Source organism: Budorcas taxicolor, chromosome 3 (genome assembly GCF_023091745.1).
Source record: "Budorcas taxicolor isolate Tak-1 chromosome 3, Takin1.1, whole genome shotgun sequence".
Classification (NCBI taxonomy): Eukaryota; Metazoa; Chordata; class Mammalia; order Artiodactyla; family Bovidae; genus Budorcas; species Budorcas taxicolor.
Window position 1 is genome coordinate 21212439 of NC_068912.1, and position 25699 is coordinate 21238137.

The 25699-nt window shown below is 43.8% G+C and overlaps 1 protein-coding gene across 1 annotated transcript; it reads left to right on the plus strand.

Moving 5' to 3' along the window:
- Positions 1–10604: 10604 nt before the first annotated feature.
- LOC128044338 (myomegalin-like) lies at positions 10605–25635 on the plus strand. Its single transcript, XM_052636495.1, has 7 exons — positions 10605–10727; positions 14414–14646; positions 16188–16239; positions 17278–17465; positions 21641–21874; positions 23449–23580; positions 25544–25635. Exons 1-7 carry the CDS (start codon positions 10609–10611, stop codon positions 25633–25635), a joined length of 1050 nt encoding a protein of 349 aa, XP_052492455.1. The 5' UTR covers positions 10605–10608.
- Positions 25636–25699: the final 64 nt, after the last annotated feature.

A 25699-nucleotide genomic window follows, 5' to 3' on the forward strand; every position in this document is an offset into this window, starting at 1 on the left:
TCCATTGTATATATGTACCACATCTTCATCCATTCCTCTGTCAATGGACATTTAGGTTGCTTCCATGTCTTGGCTATTGTAAACAATGTTGCAGTGAACATTGGGGTGCATGGATCCTTTTGGACCATGTTTTTCTCCAGATATAAATAAACTGGAAAATTCTGAAGGAGATGGGAATACCAGACCACCGGACCTGCCTCTTGAGAAACCTGTATGCAGGTCAGAAAGCAACAGTTAAACTGGACATGGAACAACAGACTGGTTCCAAATAGGAAAAGGAGTACGTCAAGGCTGTATATTGTCACCCTGCTTATTTAACTTCTGTGCAGAGTACATCATGAGAAGTGCGGGCTGGAGGAAGCACAAGCTGGAATCAAGATTTCCGGGAGAAATATCAATAACCTCAGATACCCAGATGACACCACCCTTATGGTAGAAAGTAAAGAAGAACTAAAGAGCCTCTTGATGAAAGAGAAGAGTGAAAAGTTGGCTTAAAACTCAACATTCAGAAAATTAAGATCATGGCATCTGGTCCCATCACGTCATGGCAAATGGGGAAACAGTGGAAACAGTGACTGACTTTATTTTGGGGGGCTCCAAAATCCCTGCAGATGGTGATTGCAGCCATGAAATTAAAAGATGCTTACTCCTTGGAAGGAAAGTTATGACCAACCTAGATAGCATATTAAAAAGCAAGAGACATTACTTTGTCAACAAAGATCTGTCTAGTCAAGGCTGTAGTTTTTCCAGTAATCATGTATGGATGTAAGAGTTGGATTATAAAGAAAGCTGAGCGCCAAAGAATTGATGCTTTTGAACTGTGGTGTTGGAGAAGACTCTTGAGAGTCCCCTGGACTGCAAGGAGATCCAACCAGTCCATCCTAAAGGAGATCAGTCCTGGGTGTTCATTGGAAGGACTGATGTTGAAGCTGAAACTCCAATACTTTGGCCACCTGATGGAAAGAGCTGGCTCATTTGAAAAGACCCTGATGCTGGGAAAGATTGAGGGTAGGAGGAGAAGGAGACGACAGAGGATGAGATGGTTGGATGGCATCACCAACTCAATGGACATCTGTTTGAGTGGACTCCGGGAGTTGGTGATGGACAGGGAGGCCTGGCGTGCTGCAGTTCATGGGGTCGCAGAGAGTCGGACATGACTGAGTGACTGAACTGAACTGATATGCCTAGGAGTGGGATTGTAGGGTCTTATGGTAGCTCTATTTTTAGCTTTTTAAGGAACCTCCATACTGTTCTCCATAGTGGTTGTACCAATTTACATTCCTGCCAACAGTAGAGGAGGGTTCCCTTTTCTCCACACTCTTTCCAGCACTTTATTTGTAGATTTTTTTATGATGGCCATTCGGACTAGTGTGAAGTGATATCTTATTGTAGTTTTGATTTGTATGTCTCTAATAATTAGCAATGTTGAGCATCTGTTCATGTGCCTTTTGGTCTTCTGTAAATGGCACCCCACTCCAGTACTCTTGCCTGGAAAATCCCATGGATGGAGGAGCCTGGTGGGCTGCAGTCCATGGGGTCGCTAGGAGTCAGACATGACTGAGCAACTTCACTTTCACTTTTCACTTTCATGCATTGGAGAAAGAAATGGCAACCCACTCCAGTGTTCTTGCCTGGAGAATCCCAGGGATGGGGGAGCCTGGTGGGCTGCTGTCTATGGGGTCGCACAGAGTCAGACACGACTGAAGCGACTTAGCAGCAGCAGCAACAGCAGCATATCTGTACATGATTACTGGAAAGACCATAGCCTTGACTATGCAGACCTTTGTCAGCAAAGAGATGTCTTTGCTTTTTAATACACTGTTTAGATTTGTCATAGCTTACCTGCCAAGAAACAATCCTCTTCTAATTTCATGGCTGCAGTCACCATCTGCAGTGATCTTAGAGTCCAAGAATAGGAAATCTGTCACTGCTTCCACCTTTTCCCCTTGTATTTGCCATGAAGTGATGGAACCAGATGCCATGATCTTTATTTTTTTAATACTGAGTTTTAAGCCAGCTTTTTCACTCTCCTTCACACTCATCAAGAGGCTCTTTAATTCCTTTTCACTTTCTGCCATTAGAGAGGTATCATCTGCATATCTGAGGTTGTTGATATTTCTCCCAGTGATCTTGATTCCAGCCTGTGACTCATCTAGCCCAGCATTTTGCATGATATGCTCTGTGTATAAGTTAAATAAACAGGGCGATAATAAACAGGCTTGTCATACTTCTTTCTCAATCCTGAACCAATCGGTTGTTCCATACAGAGTTCTAACTGTTGCATCTTGCTTTCTCTGTTATCCAGCAAATGTTGGCAATTTGATCTCTGGTTCCTCTGCCTTTTCTAAACTCAGCTGGAACATCTGAAAGTTTTCGGTTCACACAGTGCTGAAGCCCAGCTTGGAGGATTTTGAGCATAACTTAACTAGCATAGGGAGATGAGTGCAATTGTCTGGTGGTTTGAACATTCTTTAGTACTGCCCTTCTTGGGAATTGGGATGAAGATTGATCTTTTCCAGTCCTGCAGCCACTGCTGGGCTTTCCAAATTTACTGACATATTGACTGTAGCACTTTAATAGCATCATCTTTTAGGATTTTAAATAGCTCTGCTGGAATTCCATCATCTCCACTAGCTTTATTGGCAGCAGTGCTTCCTAAGGCCCACTTGACTTCACACTCTGGAATGTCTGGCTCTGAGTGAGAGACTGCACCATCATGGTTATCTGAGTCATTAAGATCTTTTTTATACAGTTCTTCTGTGTATTCTTTCCATCTCGTCTTGATCTCTTCTGCTTCTATTAGGTCTTTACCATTTCTGTCCTTTATTATGCCCATCCTTGGATGAAATATTCCTTTGATATTTCCAGTTTTCTTGAATAGATCTCTAGTCTTACCCTTTCTGTTGTTTTCCTCTATTTCTTTGCATGTTCATTATTGTTATTGTTCAGTCACCCAGTGGTGTCTGACTCTCTGCAACCCCATGAACCGCAGCACGCCAGGCCTCCCTGTCTATCACCAACTCCCGGAGTTTGCCCAAACCCATGTCCGTTGAGTCGGTGATACTATCCAACCATCTCATCCTCTGTCGTCCCCTTCTCCTCCTGCTCTCAATCTTTTCCAGCATCAGGGTCTTTTCAAATGAGTCAGCTCTTCGCATCAGTTCCTCTTCACTTTCTGCCATTAGAGCGGTATCATCCACATATCTGAGTTTGTTGATGTTTCTCCCACCTATCTTGATTCCAGCTTGTAACTCATCCAGCCTGGCATTTCTTATGATGTGCTCAGCATATAGGTTAAACTAACAGGGTGACGGCAGACAGCCTGTCATACACCTTTCTCAATCTTGAACCAATCAGTTGTTCCATACAGGGTTCTAACTGTTGCTTCTTTCATATTCATACTGCAGAGTAAATATTTACTTCTGTCTCTACACTGTCAAACACACTGTCTGACACATATTAATAAGTTATTGGAGGCACAGTGAAGCAAAAAGTGAGATATAATCAAAAGAAAAGGGATGACCAATTTAATGGACATGAATTTGCGCAAACTCTGGGAGATAGTAAAGGACAGGGGAGCCTGGCATGCTGCAGTCCGTGGGGTTGCAAAGAGTTGGACATGACAGCGTCTGAACAACAACAAAAAAGACAACTCTCAGGTGGCCTTGATGCTGGACTGTTACACAAGGACTTGAAAATAAACAAAGACGTGTTAAATGACCTAACAAGCAAAAAAGTAGAGGAAGAAAAAAATGTGAATCACTGTAAAGAAAGCATTAAGTTTTCAATGATAAAGGTACACGTGCATGCTTAGTCACTCAGTTGTGTCTGACTCTGCGACCCCCATGGACTGCAGCCTGCCAGGCTCCTCTGTCCATAGAATTTTCAAGGCAAGAATACTGGAGTGGGTTGCCATTTCCTTCTCCAGGGGATCATTGTGACCCAGGAATGGAATCTCCCTCTCCTGTCTCTCTCCATTGGCAGGTGGGTTCTTTACCACTGAGCCACTAGGGAAGCCCCAGTAACGGTACATGGATATGGCTAAATATGAAAGGGTTATGTCATTAATGAACTTAGAAAAGCATGAATTTGTCTCATTTTTTATGGGATATTCTCCCTCCTCCTTGTCCCTTCAGGAGCACTCTCTCTTCTCTAAGTCAAGAAGAGGTGCTCAGCTGTCCCCTCCACCCTTTGAATATAAAAGACCCTGTTAACCTTTTTTCCTAGGAGCCTCTCTAGGGAACTCCCTTGTTCAGACCAGGAGAATGAAGACCCATAAACACTTCTTGTTGGGAGATATGATCACATCATCTCTGGACCCATGTATTCTGTTTTGGGGTAGATTAAATGGTTTTTATTTACTTTCTTCTCTTCGTTATTTTGTTAATTGGGACTAAATGTTTCATAAACCTTCCTTTCAGTCTTCTTTTTTTCTTTGAAATCTTGGAGGTAGAACAAGAAAGAAGAGAGGCAAATCTTAGTGAAGCCTTCTCACTGAGCATGATGGCCAAGGAGAAGGGCTCTGCCTGGGTCTGAGTGCTGGGTCTCATCATCGTAGTGGTGGGACCCTTAAAAGGTTAGCTCAGCCTTTTACTGCCTCAGTGTTTTCCTCTGCAACAAGAGGGTGATAAAATCCTACACTATGTTTCAGAGTTGTTATGTGGACTTAGTAAATTATTACATAGTAAAGCACTGAGGAATGGTGCTGGTCACACAGTAAAGCTCCAAGAAAGATGTTATTTTTGTTATTATTATTAAGCCTTTTATTTCCACTTCTAACTATACCACTGCTGACTTTCAACATTCCCAGAAATAAATTAAGGATGTCTACTGGAAAAGGTCAGTTTTCATTCCAATCCCAAACAAAGGCAATGCCAAAGAATGCTCAAACTACCGCACAATTGCACTCATCTCACAGGTTAGTAAAGTAATGCTCAAAATTCTCCAAGCCAGGCTTCAGCAGTATGTGAACTGTGAACTTCCAGATGTTCAAGCTGGTTTTAGAAAAGGCAGAGGAACCAGAGATCAAATTGCCAACATCTGCTGGATCATGGAAAAAGCAAGAGAGTTCCAGAAAAACATCTACTTCTGCTTTATTGACTATTCCAAAGCCTTTGACTGTGTGGATCCCAATAAACTGTGGAAAATTCTGAAAGAGATGGGAACATCAGACCACCTGACCTGCCTCTTGAGAAACCTATACGCAGGTCAGGAAGCAACAGTTAGAACTGGACATGGAACAACAGACTGGATCCAAACAGGAAAAGGAGTACGTCAAAGCTGTATATTGTCACCCTGCTTATTTAACTTATATGCAGAGTACATCATGAGAAACGCTGGGCTGGAAGAAGCACAAGCTGGAATTAAGATTGCCGGGAGAAATATCAATAACCTCAGATATACAGATGACACCACCCTTATGGCAGAAAGTGAAGAGGAACTAAAGAGCCTCTTGATGAAAGTGAAAGAGGAGAGTGAAAAAGTTGGCTTAAAGCTTAACACTCAGAAAATGAAGATCATGGCATCTGGTCCCATCACTTCATGGGAAATAGATGGGGAAACAGTGGAAACAGTGTCAGACTTTATTTTTTTCAGCTCCAAAATCACTGCAGATGGTGACTGCAGCCATGAAATTAAAAGACACTTACTCCTTGGAAGAAAAGTTATGACCAACCTAGATAGCATATTCAAAAGCAGAGACATTACTTTACCAACAAAGGTCTGTCTAGTCAAGGATATGGTTTTTCCAGTAGTCATGTATGGATGTGAGAGTTGGACTGTGAAGAAAGCTGAGCACAGAAGAATTGATGCTTTTGAACTGTGGTGTTAGAGAAGACTCTTGAGAGTCCCTTGGACTGCAAGGAGATCCAACCAGTCTATTCTAAAGGAGATCAGTCCTGGGTGTTTATTGGAAGGAATGATGCTAAAGCTGAAACTCCAGTACTTTGGCCATCTCATGCGAAGAGTTGACTCATTGGAAAAGATTCTGATGCTGGGAGGGATTGGGGGCAGGAGGAGAAGAGGACGACAGAGGATGAGATGGCTGGATGGCATCACCGACTCGATGGACATGAGTTTGAGTGAACTGCAGGAGTTGGTGATGGACAGGGAGGCCTGGCGTGCTGCGATTCATGGGGTCGAAAAGAGTCGGACACGACTGAGCGACTGAACTGAACTGAACTGAACTGAATGGTTTGGTTGGCCTCTTCTCCCACATATTAGTGACCAGTACTGGAAAACTGGTTACTGGCAAGGTTTGATAGTGATCTAACTGAAGTGCAGACGGCTCAGCAAGGAACTGGAGCAAACTTCATCATATTCTTGGACTTCTATGCAGGCATAATGATTTTTCAGCTCATGGTAGAAAATCTTTGCACATGATTCTAGGAAGTGCTTTTAGTATACAACCAGACTTGTTGTTTAGTCGTTAAGTAATGTCTGACTCTTTTACAACCCCAGGGACTGTAGCCTGCTAACTTCTCTGTCGATGGGATTTCCCAGGCAAGAATACTGGAGTGGGTTGCCATTTCCCTTCTGCAGGGGATCTTCCCAACCCAGGGATGGAACCTGAATCTCCTGCACTGCAGGGGGATTCTTTACCACTGAGCCACTAGGGAAGCCCCGACCCACCTGCAATGCAGGAGCCAAATCAGACTTACCCAAATATAAGAAAAATCCAAGTATGTATCAGTGACCCCATATTTTTTGTTGTTCTTAAGGAATCAAAGTAGGAAAATTTAATTTACCTGGAATTTGTAGATTTCCTCTTTCAGTTGTGAATGGAGTATCTGTAGCAAACCAGCGCATACTCTGAAAACAAGTAGATAAAATCTGATTTAAAGGAATTATATTTGAAGTCTTTGGAAAACTACCAGTGCAGTCAGGACACACAGAGCCAGTTCTAGAGAGAGGCTCATTGGAAGGAAACTAATTCTCTGCCTTTGCCCCTCAGGGCATTTGCCAAGTCTTGGCAAGGAACAAGAGGCTGAGAAGCTAGGTAGAGGGCAGATGCTAAAGAGGGGGGAAAAAAGTAGCAGCACTTTGGGTAATCTCTTGGGGTCAGGGATGTGGAATTCAATTCAACTCAGTCCAGTCACTTAGTCATGTCAGGCTCTTTGCGACCCCATGGACTGCAGCATGCCAGGCCTCCCTGTCTATCACTAACTGCCCGGGTTTACTCAAACTCATGTCCATTGAGTCTGTGATGCCATCCAACCATTTCATTTTCTGTCATCCCCTTCTCCTCCTGCCTTCAATCTTTCCCAAATCAGTTCTTCGGCACTCAGCTTTCTTTATAGAGCAACTCTCACATCCATACTTGACTACTGGAAAAACATAAAATAAATAGGCAATGGAAATTTGCTGTGTGACTCAGAACTCAAAGTGGAACTCTGTAACAACCCAGAGGGGTGGAAGGTGGAAAGGAGGTTCAAGAGGGAGGGGACATATATACACCTATGGCTGATTCATGTTGATGTCTGGCAAAAATCAAACCAATATTGTAAAGCAATTATCCTTCAACTAAAAATAAATTTAATAAAAAGAACATAGATCATGTTATAAAGGGCAAAGTCCCACATGGTAGGAGATAGAATGTGAATTGAAAACAATTTTATAAAATGTAACAGTCAATGAAAAAAATAACTGATGAGCTAGGAAGCCAAATATATAAGAAATTCTACCAACTCCAAACAGGATAAAAATGAGAGCCACATCTAGGTACATGGCTGTGAAACTGCCGAAAATCAAAGGCAAACAGAAACATCATAGAAATGTCCAAAAGAAAAAAATTTCACGTTGTATTCATTATTAAAGAACTAAAATACTATAATTTCCAATCAACAATTTAGTCCCTGACAAAATATCCTTCAAAAGGAAGGTGAAATAAAGGCCTTGCCAGATAAGCAGCATACCTTCACTAGAGGAAATACAGAAGGTAGATTTTTGGGCAGAAGTTAGGTGATCCCAGAGGTTTCCCTGGTGGCTCAGACAGTAAATAATCTGCCTGCAATGCAAGAGACTCAGGTTCAATCCCTGGGCCAGGCAGATGCCCTGGAGAAGGGGAATGGTGCCCCACTCCAGTATTCTTGCCCGGAGATTTGCATGGACAGAGGAGCCTGGAGAGGGCTTCAATCCATGGGATCCCAAAGAGTGGGACACTTTTACTTTCACTAAGTGATCCTAAGAGAAACATGGAAATGAAGGACATGGATTGAAAAACATTGAATAGGTTTAATATGTAAGTAAATCAAATATTACTGTTCAAAACTATAATAATGTTGTTTTTCAGTCTCTAAGTGGTATCTGACACTGCGACCCCATGGACTGCAGCATACTGGGCTCCTCTGCCCTCCGCTATCTATTGGAGTTTGCTCAAATTCATGTCCTTTGAGTTGGTGATGCTATCTGACCATCTCATCCTTTGCCACCTCCTAGCTCAGATGGTAAAGTGTCTGCCTACAATGCAGGAGACACGGGTTTAATCTCTGGATTGGGAAGATCCTCGAAGAAGGAAATGGCAACCCACTCCAGTATTCTTGCCTGGAGAATCCCATGGACAGAGGAGCCTGACAGGGTTGCAGAGTGAGACATGACCTGAGTGACTAACACACATCTCCTTTTGTCATCAGTCTTTCCCAGCATCAAGGTCTTTTCCAATGAGTCTGCTCTTTGCATCAAGTGGCCAACTATACATCAATTTAAAAACAGATAAGTACTGCCCACCCCAAAAAGAAAATAGTAACAAGGTTGCTTATAATGAACCACTGTCACACAGATGCTAGGTGGTGTTAGCCTGTGGTATTAAAAAATTTTAACACCGCTTTCTGTTTCATAGCTATGACTCTCCTTTCTGATGGGTAAATTAAACTGTTGAAGTGAGGACCATGAGAATTTCTTATCTTTTGATCTACTTTGCACATTGAATACCCTCTAATGTTGATGCTAGAATATTAGTGATTCCTAATGAAAAGCAGCACATTGTACATTACCATACACCTGTACCAGCCTGGTTTGTACCATCTCAAGTCCAATTGCTATGGCCTAGCTCTTACTGGGTTCTGTCAAGGGCCATTTTCAATAGGCTTTTTGGCAGCCCAGGCAACTCTATTAAATAAAGTGAAAGAATAAATAAATATGTTAGATTTTTTAAATCAGCACCAACATGAAGCATCCATTAATTATATTAAAGGAGATAAAATATTTTAAGGGCCATGATAAGGTGGAAAGTAATTGTAGATCCAGAATTCAATTGAAAACAGACATTAGTAGTATAATGTTTGTACAGTTTTTTTTTTTTTTAAGCAAAAACAATCATCTGTAAATAGCAAAGTTGGGTGAGAGTGGTAGTTTGGAAAGTTAAAACTGACTTCTTGTTAAGTGAAACCCCCTGGATATATCCCTACTTCAAGGGAAAGAAACCCAACATTGCTTTGCTTTGGGATATATTGATAATTATGGAATTAAAAGATTATGATTAATGGAAAATTGTTATGCTAAATTTATTAGTCAGAACATAAACTCCAGCTTTTGATTACTGTGCCCTTAGAAGAATATTAAAAAGCAAAATCTGGAGAGTTCCCAAAGAGAAATGGTAAGAATCCCTAGAAGTCTTAAAAAACTCATTTAAGAAAAGCTGCAAGAGTTGTTTTCCTTGAAACTATCTTCAAGAAAATAAAAGGTGTTGAGAAAATATTATTGTTTGGTGTTTTCTCTTAAAAAAATATTTAGGCCACACCACATGGCTTGTGGAATTTCCCAACCCTGGAATCGAATGAGGGTCTCCTGCATTGCGGGCAGATTCTTTACCAACTGAGCTATGAGGCAAGAGTGATTGGTTGGTACTATCAGCAAAAGAATACACAGATATTAAAACTGGCTGGTGAGAGAAGTGGTCTTTATTGATGGAGACGACCAGAGAGAAACAGCCTTGTGTTGGGTGTGGCAGGGCATCAGGAGGCAAGGCTTCCCGGGGTTTTGTAGCTGCCTCCACATTCTATGTATGATTACACTTTGCGACCAGATACTCTTATCATGGTGCTCTCGCTGAGTCCCAGTTACTGAGATTTGAACTCTGACATCTCAAACTTTGTTTCTGCCCACATAGTTGTCAGAAGTTAGGGATGATAGAAAGGCTTGCTGGTTTCTGAGGGGACACTCACAAGGAACTTTGTCTCAACTGTAAGACTCAAAAATACTCTTCCTCTAGCCCAGTTTAAAGCCCACTTGTTTTCATGTGTCTACTACATTGTTTGCTTGTTTTTAATGCTAAAATTTCTCTGAACCCTCCCCTGCCTCCTTATGGCAGCATCTGCCCCTACTTGCTGCATCTTTTCTCAATCCCAGTGGATCACCATGGTTCTCATGGCTGATAAAGAACTCTTCAATGGAGCACATTGTAGGTTTCATTGTTTACTTCCTTGTAGCTTCTGCTCTTGTGATTTTTATGCTCCTGGGGGATGCTTCTTATAGTCCAACCTCTTTAAACCATTATTTTGTTTTGATTCCTCTAGGTGGATGTGGAGGAGAGGCTAGTCATTGTGGATACCCAGATGCGTTTCTTCTCTCTTTCCTTTTGAAGGAGGCAGCAAGAGGTTTCTTTGTGAGAAAATGCTCCAACTGAAGCCTGGGATGCATCAGCCCTTGGAGAAGAAGGGGCCTTCTGAGAGGAGGGTGAATGAGCCGAAGACTCAGCCTGAGAAAGCCGGATTCTCTATGTCCTACAGCGAGTAAGGGACTCTGTGTTTCAGAGACTATTATAGCAGCTTTCAGGGTCTGTATGCAAACTATGTGCCTTAACTGTAGGGCTTGCTCTTAAGACCAGCCTGGAAATTCTTTAGAGAAAAGTCTATAGTATTTTTATTATAATTACTTTATATTATTCAGAGAAATTTGGTTTTATTCTAATTAACAATGCATGTGTTGTTGAATAGTCACCAAGTGGTGTCTGACTCTTCTGCAACCCCATGGACTGTAGCCCGCCAGGATCTTCTGTCCATGGGATTTCCCAGGCAAGAATACTGGGGTGGGTTGCCATTTCCTTCTCCAGGGGATCTTCCCGACCAGGATTCAAACCTGAGTCTTTTGCATCTCCTGCATTGGTAGGCAGTTTCTTTACCACTGAGCCACCAGGGAAGCCTGACAATACATATATACACCAAATATATGATCTCATGGATACTTGAGATTTCATGGAGCCCTTCTGGTCATGTGAGTAGTGTCTCTTTTCTGCATTGATGGGAGCACATAAGAATCTCCTATTACCTCATCTGTGTTGATGGTGAAAAGTTGACCCATATTAGTGCTGAAGAGGTGGAATTATACAGAGGCTTCTCTATCTCTACTCCATTCTCTTCAGAAGCTCACATCCCTGGTTTCTAGCAATTTGTATCAGCTTAATTTTTTTAAACTTATTTTTTATTGAGGTACCATCAGTTTATGACATTATATAACTTCCTTGAGTACAATCTTAAATTTCCATTTCTGTATGCACTACGGTGTGATTAGCTCAATTTCAAAAATAAGCTTACAAAATTGCCCAGTAATGGCCTGATCACTAGATTTGTCAGTCTGTCTTTAATGGCCATTTTCCTGAAACTTTTCAAAGACATTCAATTAGTATAGAATTAATCTATTATATAATTACCTGTGAGCATCAGTTACTGAAATACTAAATCATCACTAACTTGCTTAGTGGTTGAGGATCAGCTTCGAAGGTGGTTCAGGTTTTGCTTCATACGCCATTGAATCTCTGTTAATATGTAACACTTAAATTTCACTGACCCAGAAAATGTTAGAGCTAAAATAACGAGAAATATTTTAGAACTGAGAACACCAAGGCCCAAAGATATAGTTGCTTGCTCACAGTTGTACAGTGGACTTTGGCAGAAATAATATCAAAATGCTGGGCTCTCAGTTCACAAAGCCTCCACCCACTTTGTCAAATGCATTTAAAATTTTTATATTCTCACAATTGTTCTTTTTTAAAAATAGACTTTGTTTTTAGAACAGGAAGTTTAGAGCAAAATTGAGCGGAAAGTACAGAGAGTCCCCATCTACCTAACCTTGTCCCTGCACATGCATAGCCTCTTCCCCTAGTGTCAACATCTTGCACCATAGTGGTGTATTTGTTGATATTTGTTGCAGTCGATGAAAATCATTATCACTCAAAGTCAACAGTTTACGTCCGGGTTCATTCTTGGTCTTGTACATTCTATGGGTTTTGACATAAGTATAATGACATGCATCCATCGTTACAGTATCATATAGAATGAGTGTTCACTGCCCTAAAAGTACTCTGTGCTCCACCTACTCATCCTTCTCTGCCTTCTAATCCCTGGCAACCAGTGGCCTTTTTACTGTCACTACAGTTTTGGCTTTTCTAGAATGTCATATGGTTGCAATCATATGCTATGTAGCTTTTTCAGACGGGTTTCTTTCACTTAGTAATATGCATTTAAGATTCCTCCATGTCTTTTAATAGTTTGACTGCACATTTCTTTTAAGAACCAAAAAATATTTCATTTTATGGATTTACCACAGTCTATTTATCTGTTCACCTACTGAGGAACATCTTGGTTGCTTCCAAGTTTTCACAATTATTAATAAAGCTGCTGTAAACATTGTGTGCAGATTTTGATGTGGACATAAATTTTCATCTAATTTGGGTAAATAGTGAGGGATGCAGTTACTGGGTCATATGTAGGAATATGTTTAATTTTGTAAGAAACTGTCAAGCTGTCTTCAAAGATAGCTATAAATAACATTTTGCATTCCTACCAGCTATAAATGAGAGTATCTGTTGCTTCACATCTTCACCAGCATTTAGTATTGTCAGTGTTCTGTATGGTCACCATTCTAACAGATGTATAGTAGTAGCTTAGTGAAAGTGAAAGCTACTCAATCATGTCCGACCCTTTGTGACCCCATGGACTTTATAGTCCACGGAATTCTCCAGGCCAGAATACTGGAGTGGGTAGCCATTCTCTTCTCCAGGGGATCTTCCCAACCCAGGGATCAAACCCAGGTCTCCCACATTGCAGGCAGAATCTTTACTGTCTGAGCCACCAGGGAAGCCCCTAGTAATAGCTTACTGTTTGTAGATTTTTTTTCATGATGACCACTCTGACCAGTGTGAGGTGATACCTTATTATAGTTTGGATTTGCATTTAGTAGTAGCTTACTCTTGTTTTAATTGGCAGTTCCATGATGACAAGGATGTCATTGAAAAATGGGCAGAAGACCTAAATAGACGTTTCTCCAAAGAAGACATACAAATGGCCAACAAACACATGAGAAGATGCTAAACGTTGCTCATTGTTAGAGAAATGTAAATCAAGGCTATAATAAGGTATTACCTCACACTGGTCAGAGTGGCCATCATGAAAAAATCTAGAAACGATAAATGCTGGAGAGCGTGTGCGGGAAAGAAAACCTTCTCGCGGTATTGGTAGGAATGTAAACTGATACAACAACTATGGAGAAACAGTATGGACGTGTCTTAGGAAACTGAAAATGAAACTACCATATGACCCCGCAGTCCCACTACGGGGCATATACTCTGAGAAAACCATAACTCAAAAAGACACATGTACCCCAATGTTCATTGCAGCACTGTTTACAATAGCCAAGACATGGAAGCAGCCTAAATGTCCACTGACAGATGAATAGATAGAGATGTGGTACATATGTTCAACAGAATATTGCTCAGCCATATAAAGGAATGACATTTGGTCATTTTTAGTGATATGGACGTATCTAGAGTCTGTCATACAGAGTAAAGTAAGTCAGAAGAACAAATATTGTATATTAACACACATATATGGAATCTAGAAAAATGGTACAGATGAACCTATATTCAGGGCAGGAATAAAGATGCAGATGTTGAAAACAGACATGTAGACCCAGAGTGGGAAGAAGAGGGTGGGGCAAATTGAGTGAGTAGCACTGACATACATTACCATGTGAAATGGATGCTAGTGGGAAGCTGCTGCACAGCACAGGCCGCTCAGCTCAGTGCTCTGTGATGACCCAGAAGGGAGGCTTAAGAAGGGAGGCTTAAGAAGGAGGGGATAAATGATACACATAGCTGATTCACCCTGTTGTGCAGCAGAAACTAACACAGCATTGTAAAGTGATTCTACTCCAATTAATTAATTAATTGATAAAGTAGAACTTGAAAAGAAAACCATTTTTAGAAGTATGGAAACAGGGGAAAAGATGATCTTAGAAGGAATCTTTTACCCAGAGACACTCTCTTATTTTCCTTCCTTCATTCCCTTTACCCATTCCCGTCACTAAACACCAGCTAGAGTTCCGCGTGGGGACTCTACTGGTGAAATTCTCAAAGCACCTTCTGCTGAAGCACCATAATCTATCAGTCACCCCTTTCTACCCTTACCACTTCCCACTTTAGGAAATATTCCTTGATCCAGGATCAGGCTCGAGATTTGACCCACCTGCGGGAAAAGATAAGGATTGGAAGGGCTGTCTCTTCCCTTCTCATCCAACATGTTCAGAACGCAGTGAAGGCCTTTGAAGAGCTCCTCAGCAGTAGGAAGATTGACTATAACATGGAACAGCACTTCCGTGAGCAGCTGGCCAAGAGTAGCCAGCTGGCAGAGAGTCTCGCCAGCAAGTTCAACACAGGTAAGCCAGCCCCAGGGCTCAGGAGGGCCCTTAGTCCCTCCCCCATTCACACTCCCAGACCTGCACTCATTCACAAGGGACATTTCAATCTGGTGTCCTGTCCTGTATCACCATCTTGGGGCTATGGCAGAGTCAGGGCTGGCTGGTGAGAAGCAACAGAGAGGCACACAGGGTTGGGGATGCCGTGATGATTGCCAGCTACTCTGTGTCTCATGGAATATGGCCGCCACGGCAGGAGGCATCACTGGGGGTGACAGCATGTATCTGAAACTAACTGGTAGAAAGAGAGGTGAAATGGGGCAGCTGGCTGCTGTGAAGAGTCCTAGACTAGGAATCTAAAGACTTCTGCTCTAGCCTGTATGTGTTCATTGCTAGTTCTGGACATGTTCATATTTCTTTTGATATCTGTTTCCTCACCTAAAAAAATTTAGATCAAATAATATAAGCCCCTAACTCTTGCATGATTGTTCTTAGGATCAAATAAACAATATTAATCAGTGCACTTGAAAAGAATGATAAGAGAATCGTGCTGGGAATTGTTTAGAATACTGTTTTTTTTTTTGTATGTTTTTGTTTTTTGACCATGAATCCTGAGGGATCTTAGTTCCCTGACCACGGATCAAATATGCACCCCCTGCATTGGAAGGTGAAATCTTAACCACTGGACTGCCAGGGAAGTCCCTGGGAATGCTTTAGGCACTCTATGTATAAGTACCTTTTGTGGGAATGTTTATTATTTCAGAAGGCAGTTACATAGAATATTGTCTAGTGACCTGAGGGCACATAGTAAGAGCTGGTTTGAGGCCATTGTGCAGGCTCCTGAAGGCAGATGCAGAGGTGGGACAGGGTGGCTGTTACCTTTGTGGAGACAGGTTCTGCATGAAAACTGATGGGACACACAGACACGGGACTGGGAACCTGCCCCATGGCAGGACTGGGAGGCTCTGGCTGGGGTGAGCAAGAGGCCAGCTGGACAAATACCCCATGATCTGAGGGAAAAGAGACATTTTCAACTTTTTACTCTGACTCAGGGCAGAGCAAGTAGAGGTTACTGATGATCTTTGAGGTGGGTTCAGGAGAAGGCAATGGCAACCCACTCCAGTACTCTTGCCTGGAAAATCCCATGGACGGAGGAACCTGGTCGGCTGCGGCCCATGGGGTTGCTAAGAGTCAGACATGACTGAGCGACTTCACTTTCACTTTTCACTTTCATTCATTGGAGAAGGAAATGGCAGCCCACTCCAGTGTTCTTGCCTGGAGAATCCCAGGGATGGCGGAGCCTGGTGGGCTGCTGTCTATGGGGTCACACAGAATTGGACACGACTGAAGTGACTTAGCAGCAGTAGCAGCAGGAAAGTTTGCCAGACATGCTCTCTAAACACTCAACCCAGTGTCTCCTGAAAAAATTCAGAGAAGCCTGTACTTGAGCATCAAGGAGCTATGTGTCTCTGACCCCAGAGAGAGAACCCAGTGTGTGCTTGTATTTGGTAAATGAGAGCTGTTTAAAGTAAGACTGCTCCTTTTCTCAATTTGGTTTTCAGATGACTGTATAAGTAAGAAGAAGCAAAGAGAACAGGTGCTGCAGAGACTCAGGTAACTCCAAATTTTCAGGGGCTATGAAAGATAAAATCTAGTCAAGAATCCAGAGCAAGGGCCAGAAGATCAGTGGAGCAGCAGCTCTCTCACCCCATGAAAACCGAATAGCTGATTATACCATTAGTACCTTAGTGACAAGGTGGTCTCATTTCCCTTTTTTTAGTTTATTATTCTTCTAGTTCCAAGGCTCATATTAATTCACTCATTTAGTAATGTAGTAATTTAGCCTAATTCTCCAGTCTTAGGAGTCTCCCATCCTCCCAGGGATCACCTCTGGTCTCCCCTAGATCTTTAAAACCTGGAGTGAGATCATATCTGAAATCTTTAAGAGTGACCCAACAAGTGCTGGCAGATGTTGAATGGCTACAAATTTCTTTCAAACAAAAAAGTTTTATATTATAAATATGACATAGATTTATATGATATATGACTAGGGAAAGGAGAATTCACTCAGTTGTGTCTGACTCTGTGTCCAGCCCTTTGTGATCCCATGGACTATAGCCCGCCAGGCTCCTCTGTCCATGGAATTCTCCAGGCCAGAATAACGGAGTGGGTAGCCATTCCCTTCATCCAGGGGCTCTCCCCAACCCAGGAATCAAATCCAGGTCTCCCGTATCGCAGGCAGGTTTTTTCCCAACTGAGCCACCAGGGAAGCCCAAGGAGGTCTGAAAAGTACAAGACACCTAGAAGGGAGCATTGCCTCAGGAAGCAGTTTTAAATGGGTCACCACAAATACTATTTAGTGGATTATGTCACATGGTATGTTGAACTCTTTATGGGCCTCTGGGTGTCTTGTCAAAGTGTTAAAGAGCCTGATGGGTCTTCTCTCTTTCTCAGGATGTTTGTGGCCAAGGCACTGGACACTGTTCTTCCTGCCTCCCAACTCTCTACCCCCAAATGAAAATGGATTGTTTGGCTGCTTCTCTGAAGGAACAGTCTCCTTGACTCCTGGGGACTCTCCTCTAAGCCCCCAGATCAGTATGACTGTGATGTTTGGGTGACTTTCACTTTTCCTCTGTCATTCTTACTTCCTAGTATCTTAAGGGAGAGGCAGAAGAGGGGTAAGAAGACAGAAGTCCTGCAGACGCAGCAGGATGCCCAGCCGCAGACTTGGCCCCAGACCTGCTCCAGCAGCCATGCCCAGTCCACCGCCCATCACTCCCCTAGCAGCGCCTACCTGCTGCTCAATCAGCAGAAAGTGCACCCTGCAGTGGACATGGCCAGTAAGTACCCAGACATCCTCCAGTTTCTGGGCGCTTGCTTATTTGTCTAGACCAAGAGGAGGCATCGTGGCAGCCACACCCTGCAGACCTACTGTGACATGCCTGATTGAGCTCAGGTCAGGGATTCAGTGCCAAGCACAGGCTTCAGGGGTGTCAGATAGCTTTTCTTCATTCCTAGTGCCTCACTTTATCAGCCACCAGACCCTGACTCAGGCACATACATGGTGCTGGATTTGAGGGGAGGGGTCATAAGTTGGGAAGGGGAGGGGTCATGAGTTGGGAAGGGGAGGGGACAAATGCTCCCTCATACCTGCAAAACAGTCATGTCACCTTTCAGACCACAGACACGAATGTCATTAACATTGGACCTTTGATCCTGAACTCCTTTGGGTAAACAGCCACAGTTTCTCTTTTGTGTGTGTGTGTGAGTCGTTCAGTAGGGTCCAACTCTGGAACCTCATGGACTGTAGCCCAACAGGCTCCTTTGTCCATGGAATTCTCCAGGCAAGAATACTGGAGTATGTAGGCACTCCCTTCTCCAGGGGATCTTGCCAACCCAGGGATCGAACTCAGGTCTCCTGCATTGCAGGCAGATTCTTCACCATCTGAGTTTCCAGGGAAGCCCATTTTTTCCTATTGTTTGTTTATTTTTACATTTATATTTTTTACTTTTTCCTATTTTATTCACCACTAAATATTCTCTATCATCTGTGAATTTACAGATCCCACCCATCATTCTAATAATTCAGCTGTAATATCCTCTAAACCATCAGTTACTGGGACTGACTAAATCCATCACCATCATGACACTCCCCAGAATTCCCCAAAGAGGCCCCTTGGGTAGCTTTGGTTTAAGAATAAGTTTAAAATCAAGCCTTCATTTTTCTCCTGCTCAGCATTCCCTTTATTTTCCCTCCTGAGGAAAGCATCTGACTCATACAGAGTCAGATGTAAACAACCAGGGGCCAGGAAACCATCCTTAGTCCCTGGCTATATGTGTTTGTTTTTATTTTTTCTGAATATTTTAGGCATGTTGTTTTTGTTGTTTATTCGCTCAGTCGTGTCCAACTCTTTGCAACCCCATGATCTGTAGCACACCAGGCTTCCCTCTCCTTCAACATCTCCTGAAACTTGCTCAAACTCATGTCCATTGAGTTGGTGATGCGATCCAACCATCTCATCCTCTGTCTTCCCCTTCTCCTCCCGCCTTCAATCTTTCCCAGCATCAGGGTCTTTTCTAATAAGGCATGAATAAGCCATAATGGATTTTGACCTGGAACTACTCCTGTTTCTCATTTTACATGAGAAGCAAAGCAGCATGTCTCCTCCTGAGTATAGCAGTCAAGGAAAGACAGAAAATTCACATTTATTGAGCATCTATTATGCTCATATTATTGATCACTATATATATGCTGCCTCATTTAATCAGGACAGAAATCCTTTTAAATTAGTGGTGTTGTCTTGATTTTACAGCACAGCTAAGGACACTGAGGCTCAGTGAGGTCAGGAAACTTACTGAAGTAGTCCAGCTTGGAGTAACATTGACTGTGATCCTGGCTGACTCTAAAGTTTGGAGTGCCCTCTGCACTGCGGCCTGAGCAGTCACAGACCAAGCCGGGAGGGAGTCACCCCTGTGCACACCTCTTTCTCTAGGCTTCTGGAGCCAGTGTTTTCCCCATTCCACTCTTTCTTCCCCTATGCCCAGCACAAAGGCCTAGCCTCTACAAAGAAGACAAGACTCTATGCACATATACTTTCACCCATGAATTTATAAATGAATGGTTTTGGTTGTGGTTTAGTCATTAAGTCTTGTCCGACTCTTGTGACCCCATGGATTCTAGGCCTCCAGGCTCCTCTATCCATGGGATTTCCTAGGCAAGAATACTGGAGTGGGTTGCTGTTTCCTTCTCCAGGGGATCTTCTCCACCTGGGGATCAAACCTGGCTCTCTTATATCTCCTGCATTGCAGGTGGTTTCTTTACCACTGAACCAGCAGGGAAGCCCACTATAAATGAATAGGCTGCTCTTGTTAGGTACATGACATTGTCCAAGATGGCTGATGGGAGTTTGTGGTGCATCCTTGAACTCAGTTGCCCAGAGGCACTTGGTTCTACCTCAACGCTTCCCTGAGATACAGCAGATAAAGGGTAAACATACCTTCTCCTTAGCTGCAATTCCTGCCACTACTTGTTAGAATGGCCACATTTGAGATGTGACCCACGGGGGTGGCACTCTCAGAAAATATCAGCCTTGTTTTCTATTATCTCTGTCTTTTCCGAAGGAAACTAAGCCCTTCTTTTTCCCACCTGAAGTCATCATTTTTCTCAGAGGGGCAATGGTTTATCAATACTCCTTCTTTGGGGTCCAAAACTTCTATTGCCACAAATGGTGTGTGGCACTGTCACTGTGAGACTTAATTCCCCTCCCAGGAGGCTTGTCTCTGCTGCTTTCCATGTACAGTGTAGGACGTGTGTCCTGTGTTGTGTGGCAAGGGAAGAATGGGACAAGAACATGCTGATCACTGTTGCTGACCGACTAGAAACCTCGTATGCCCTTGGCTGAGAGTAAGCTGATTTTCTGGGGAGGGGATATGAAGGAAAAAGATGAAGAATCACATTTTGATTGAGTTTCTACTTGAAGTTATGCCTTGAACTAAAGGCTTAACATAGTCTACCTTACTCTTTATTTCACAGCAGTGTTATATTGTGTAAGTCAGGGAAGGATACTGATTTAAGTAAGCAGTTCCCTAAAGGAATTTGGCTTGGTTGAGGAAAATAAGACCTCAGTCTGACCCTGCTCAGAGAAGAAACCTGGCTGTTCTGTGGCCCTTGATAATAATCCTTGAAAGGAGAAGGCTCTTAAACTTTTCTCTGAATTATGGCCCTGTCACCCAGCCGGGTTTTTTTGTCTGAAGGGAACCAGCAAAAACATGATATAAATGTTCTCATAGCATCATTGAGCTATATGATACTTTTTTGTTGTTGTTGTTCTATAATCCCCTATGCAAAAATATTGTACCCCAGTCATTCTTTGGACAGGAGCCAGACACTCTGAGCTATACTTAAGAATTCTTTTTACATTCTCATGAGCCATTCTGGTGGACTGCAAATCACCACTTGCCTTTCTCAGACACCCCCTCAGCCTCAGAAGGCGTCCAGAGTCAGCTCAGGCAGGAGCAGTGGGAGCCACCAGGAGTAGGCCACTCTGTCTAGGTTTGCTGCTCATCAGCCAAAAGCAAAGGCCATTTTCTCTTCCTCGTCTTCTACCAACAATCCCAATACAGAACAAGCTCAGGAAGGATTATCAGCTGTTTGGTGGCAAGGGCATAGACTGTTGGGTGAGAAGATCACATGTTCACAGACCAGTTTGAGAGTCCTTACTCTCATGACTTCTAAGATTGGCAGTGATTCCTACAATTGGAGGAGACATTTCTGAAGTACCTCCCTGGGATCATTCCAGCATTTGAGGATCTTAGAGAGAACGAGGAGAGAGGCCCCTGTACTTTTCCTCTGTATGCACTGTGACCCTCAGACATTGTATCTAGCAACTGCTTCTTGATATCATAGGCCAGGAGTGCCAGGAACCTTGGGGTTAAATTGATAGTCCTTGGGAAATGAGTTCTTAGCTGATACTGAGCAATTGACTGATCACTGTCATTCACTTTAGTCTTCATTCCATGGATTGCTGTGTCAGTTTTCTCAGGCTCTTGTAACAAAGTATCACAAACTGGATGTTTTAAAACAACAGAATTGGTTCTCTCACAGTTCTGAAAACCAGGAGTCTGAAATCAAGTAGGCAGAGCCATGCTCCCTTCTTTCTTGCCTCTTCCTGACTTGATGGTTTTGGGCAGCATCCTTTGCCTTAAAGATGCATCACTCCAATCCCTGCCCCCATTGTCACCTGGTCTTCTCCCCTGTGAATCTCCTGTCTCTGTCTCCTCTCCTCTTCTTATATAGACATCAGTCATGTTGGATTTAAGGTCCACCCTAATCCAATATCATCTCCTTTTAACTAATTAAATGTATAGAGACTCTATTTTCAAATAAGGTCACAGTCTTAGGTTCCAGGTAGACATGAATTTTTGGAGGGTACTATTAAACCCAGCATAATTATTGTTAAAACACTTCATTTCTGACTTCCCCATTTGTTTCTCGCTCATATTCCTTTCTGGACAGATGTCAGCCCAGCCACTCCTGCTGATTCAGCTTCATTGCCCAGCAACCACTCAGAAGCTGTATCTGCTCAGCCCTCCTATCCTTTGGGTGGCACCACAGAGCAGAATGGGACACCAGACCCTGGGCATCATGGCAGCAATCACCCATGGGAAGAGATGAAGCCTCAGAAGATGAATGCCTCCGGGAACCTATCCTCCTCCTCCTCTTTGGACCGGCCCAACTCCAAGCCCTCTGGTAAAATAACAAAGGAGCAGTTGGTGAAATACAGCCATTGACAGAAAAGACACATTCCTTTCCTGGCCAGAGGGTATTTTGTTCCTCAGTTAGACCCTGGCTCCCAGAAGTGGGTGACAAGATGAAGGGGCAGTATCCCATGGGCCAGCCAGAGAATGAAGCCCCAGCTCAGTGCTGATCCTTACTACGTGCCTCTCTCCTTTCCACTAGCTAGGGGCTCACTCTGGGCAGGAGAATAAAGGAAGGCAAGGGCATTCTGAGGCACTCTACAAGGAGGAGGAGTTCCCTCACATTTGTGTGCTCCCTCTTTTCTGTGCTATAACCTTTTCGGTCTAGATTTTTTGGACTATTTTAGAATTCGAAGTTCAGACTTCCAAGGGGAAGGTAAGTCTTCTTAACTCAAGAGTTATTGCAGAATGGAAGACTATTTCTATGCACACATACAGAGAGAGACACACACACTTTGTATACAGTTATAAGCCAGTCCTGCTTCTCATTCTTTGCCATTGGGTTTGGAGCCAGGCCTCCTGGCACTCAGTGGCTAGGGGTGCACCCCTGGAGGAACTGCTTGGAAGCAGCTTGGTTTCAGTATGCAGACAGTATAACAAAACAACATTTGAAAATCTCAGAGGAAAAACCTAGCCGTAAGCAAGATGTCCTGGTGAAGCCTATTTTTGATCTTTTTACCCTCCTCTTTCTGCATCTTTTTCCATCCTTGAAAGTGTTCCCTTCTCTCATTTCTCCTTCAGGTCGTGACACCTCCCCAGGCTCTTCCCGTCACTCTTCACCCAAGGAAGACATTCAATGTCACTCATTATTCACAGCCTGATCTAATTTCAAAAGCATTTGCCTTAGTTTCTTTCACTGGGTGAATGTTAAAAGTTGTTCAGTCATGAATCGTAGGATAAGAGAGGTCTGAAGTAGAGAGGGATGCCCTCTGGATTTCTACCAAAGGAGGTGGACACACTTTCTCATTGTTAGGCCAGTCCTCCCAAGAGCACTTTAGTGGCTTCTCACCCTTGTTCACCAGCCCAGTGTCCATCTCCCTCAGATATACTCAACTTCTCCCTGGGAGGAGGCCTCATGGAGTTCCTAGCAGAGGGCTGTCTTGGGATTGAAAGCCTGCTGCTGCTGCTGCTAAGTCGCTTCAGTCTTGTCTGACTCTGTGCGATCTCATAGATGGCAGCCCATGAGGCTCCCCTGTCCCTGGGATTCTCCAGGCAAGAACACTGGAATGGGTTGCCATTTCCTTCTTCAGTGCATGAAAGTGAAAAGTAAAAGTGAAGATGCTCAGTCGTATCCAACTCTTAGCGACCCCATGGACTGCAGCCCACCAAGCTCCTCCATCCATGGGATTTTCCAGGCAAGAGTACTGGAGTGGGTTGCCATTGCCTTCTCCGGGATTGAAAGCCTAAGACCGCTTTAAACAAAGTTGCCTGATGCTTCCCGGGTGCCGAGATGATCAGAGGAAGTTGACAGCAGTATGGATATGGGCAGGGATCTTGCAGAGGCTCCCGTGAGGGATCCGCCTTCCTCATTTCCTACCTCTCCCATGTCTTGGTGGTATGCAACAGGGGCTGACCTGCTGGAAAAGAATCTTATTGAGATCCAAAACCTGCGCCAGCGCCTGGAGGAATCTGTATTCATCAATGACCGCCTGCGGGAGAGGCTGGAGTATGTGCTCAGCGATGCCGGCCAAGGAAAAGGTAGGAAGGACACTGAAACCTCCCGGCTCTGTCCACATCTGGGGACCTCACCGGGCATGTAGGTTTGCAGCTATAAAGACATTGGTGTGCACTACCCTGCTCTTCCTCACAGTCAGCCCAGAGAGGAAAGCAGGACAGGCATTTTTGCCCCTACTTTGTAAATGAAGACACTCAATGGCTTGCCCTGGGTAGGGCTAGTTCTCATCTTCTTGCATGCATGCTCAGTCACTCAGTCCTGTCCGACTCCTTGGAGACCCTATGGACTGTAGCCCAGCAGGCTCCTCTGTCCATGGGATTCTCCAAGCAAGGATACTGGTTCAGTTCAGTTCATTTCAGTTCAGTCATATCTGACTCTCTGCAACCCCATGAACTGCAGCACCCCTGGCTTCCCTGTCCATCACCAACTCTCAGAGCCTACTCAAACTCATGTCCACTGAGTCAGTGATGCCATCCAACCATCTCATCCTCTGTCGCCCCCTTCTCTTCTTGCCTTCAGTCTTTCCCAGCATCAGAATCTTTTCTAGTGAATCAGCTCTTTGCATCAGGTGGCCAAAGTATTGGAGTTCAGCTTCAGCATCAGTCCTTCCAATGAATATTCAGGACTGATTTCCTTTAGGATGGACTGGTTGGATCTCCTTGTAGTCCAAGGGATTCTCAAGAGTCTTCTCTAACACCACAGTTCAAAAGCGTCATTCTTCAGTACTCAGCCCTCTTTATGGTCCAACTCGCACATCCACACATTAGTGACTACTGGAAAAACCATAGCTTTGACTAGATGGACCTTTGTTGCAAAGTAATGTCTCTGCTTTCTAATATGTTGTATAGTGGGTTGCAATTTCCTGCTCCAGGGGATCTTCCTGATCAGGGCCTCAACCTGCATCACCTGTGCCTCCTACATTGGCAGGCAGATTCTTTACCACTGCACCACCTGGGAAGCTGTTCTCATCCTCAGAGCTATCTAATGTGATGCCCATTCTTGTATCTCCCGGGACTACTTGGTGCTGCCGCGAGGGCTTATGGCCTGACTGTCAGATGGTAGAGCCAAGGCTTCCATGGTGCCCTCAGCAGAGGGAGAACCACATCCCACCTTCATGTCACTACCACATGCTCTGGATGCCACCTGCCACCCTCCTCCCCCTCATGCAGATGGACTGTATTTCTACACTTTCTACCCAAATGTTCTCCCTTGTCATGATCAGGAATATGGTGACCAGGGCCCTGACAACATCACAGCAGCAGCCAGTTAGGGGGAAAGACTATGTTCCACAACCGGAGCCATTGACATGAGGGTGTGGCCCTTAGTGGTGTGACTCAGCCACATCAGACTGTTGTCCCAGTGCATGAGGCTCCCAGGTTTTGCCAGAATTTTGGTGGGTGAAGGGAAGTATATCTTTGAAAGCATCTGTTACCCAAATGTGTGACTTGTCTGGTTTGTTATTATTTCCAGAAATAGTATCTTCCTTTGGCTTCCATGCATAGAACCCAGAGTCCATACCTCAGCTCTATAACAAGAAAAGGGCCTTGAGGGAAGCAAGCTGGAGTTTTCAGACTTACACAGGGCAAAACCCAAACTTGGTTACTTCCATGTCCCTCCGTTCTGCAGCAATAGCCAGCTGCAGAATCACAGAGAGTGGAGAGTATAAAAATTGCCCAGACTCACACAGCCCAGTCTAGATAAGGTTGCTTCTTATGAGGTCCCACTTGCAAGTCCCTAGATTCACAAGCTCTAGGAGTGAAGCACAGTGGGAAATTCACATTTCACATATAAGTCCCTTCCCCAGATAACCAGAGAGTTACTGGCTGTGAACTGGATACCAGCTTAGTGTTTCTCTCTCTACCTTTCCCACTTCCTGTTGCTTGTGAATAAGGAGGGGAAAAAAGTGTCAGTTTCTGTTGGGAGCAGTCATTGAAGAGAGTTCCCTAAATCCCTCTAGACCTCATTGCTCTGTCTCTCCCTCCCCAGGTGCTGCGCAGTCAGCTTCAGATGTGTCCCTAGCCACTCCTCATTCATACACTGAGAGTCACTCTTCCGGCTCTGGTAAGGACATCTTGTGACACAACACCGGGAGGGTCTAGAGGAATGTTCTCCAGATTCTCCAGCCCTATCCAACAGCATTTG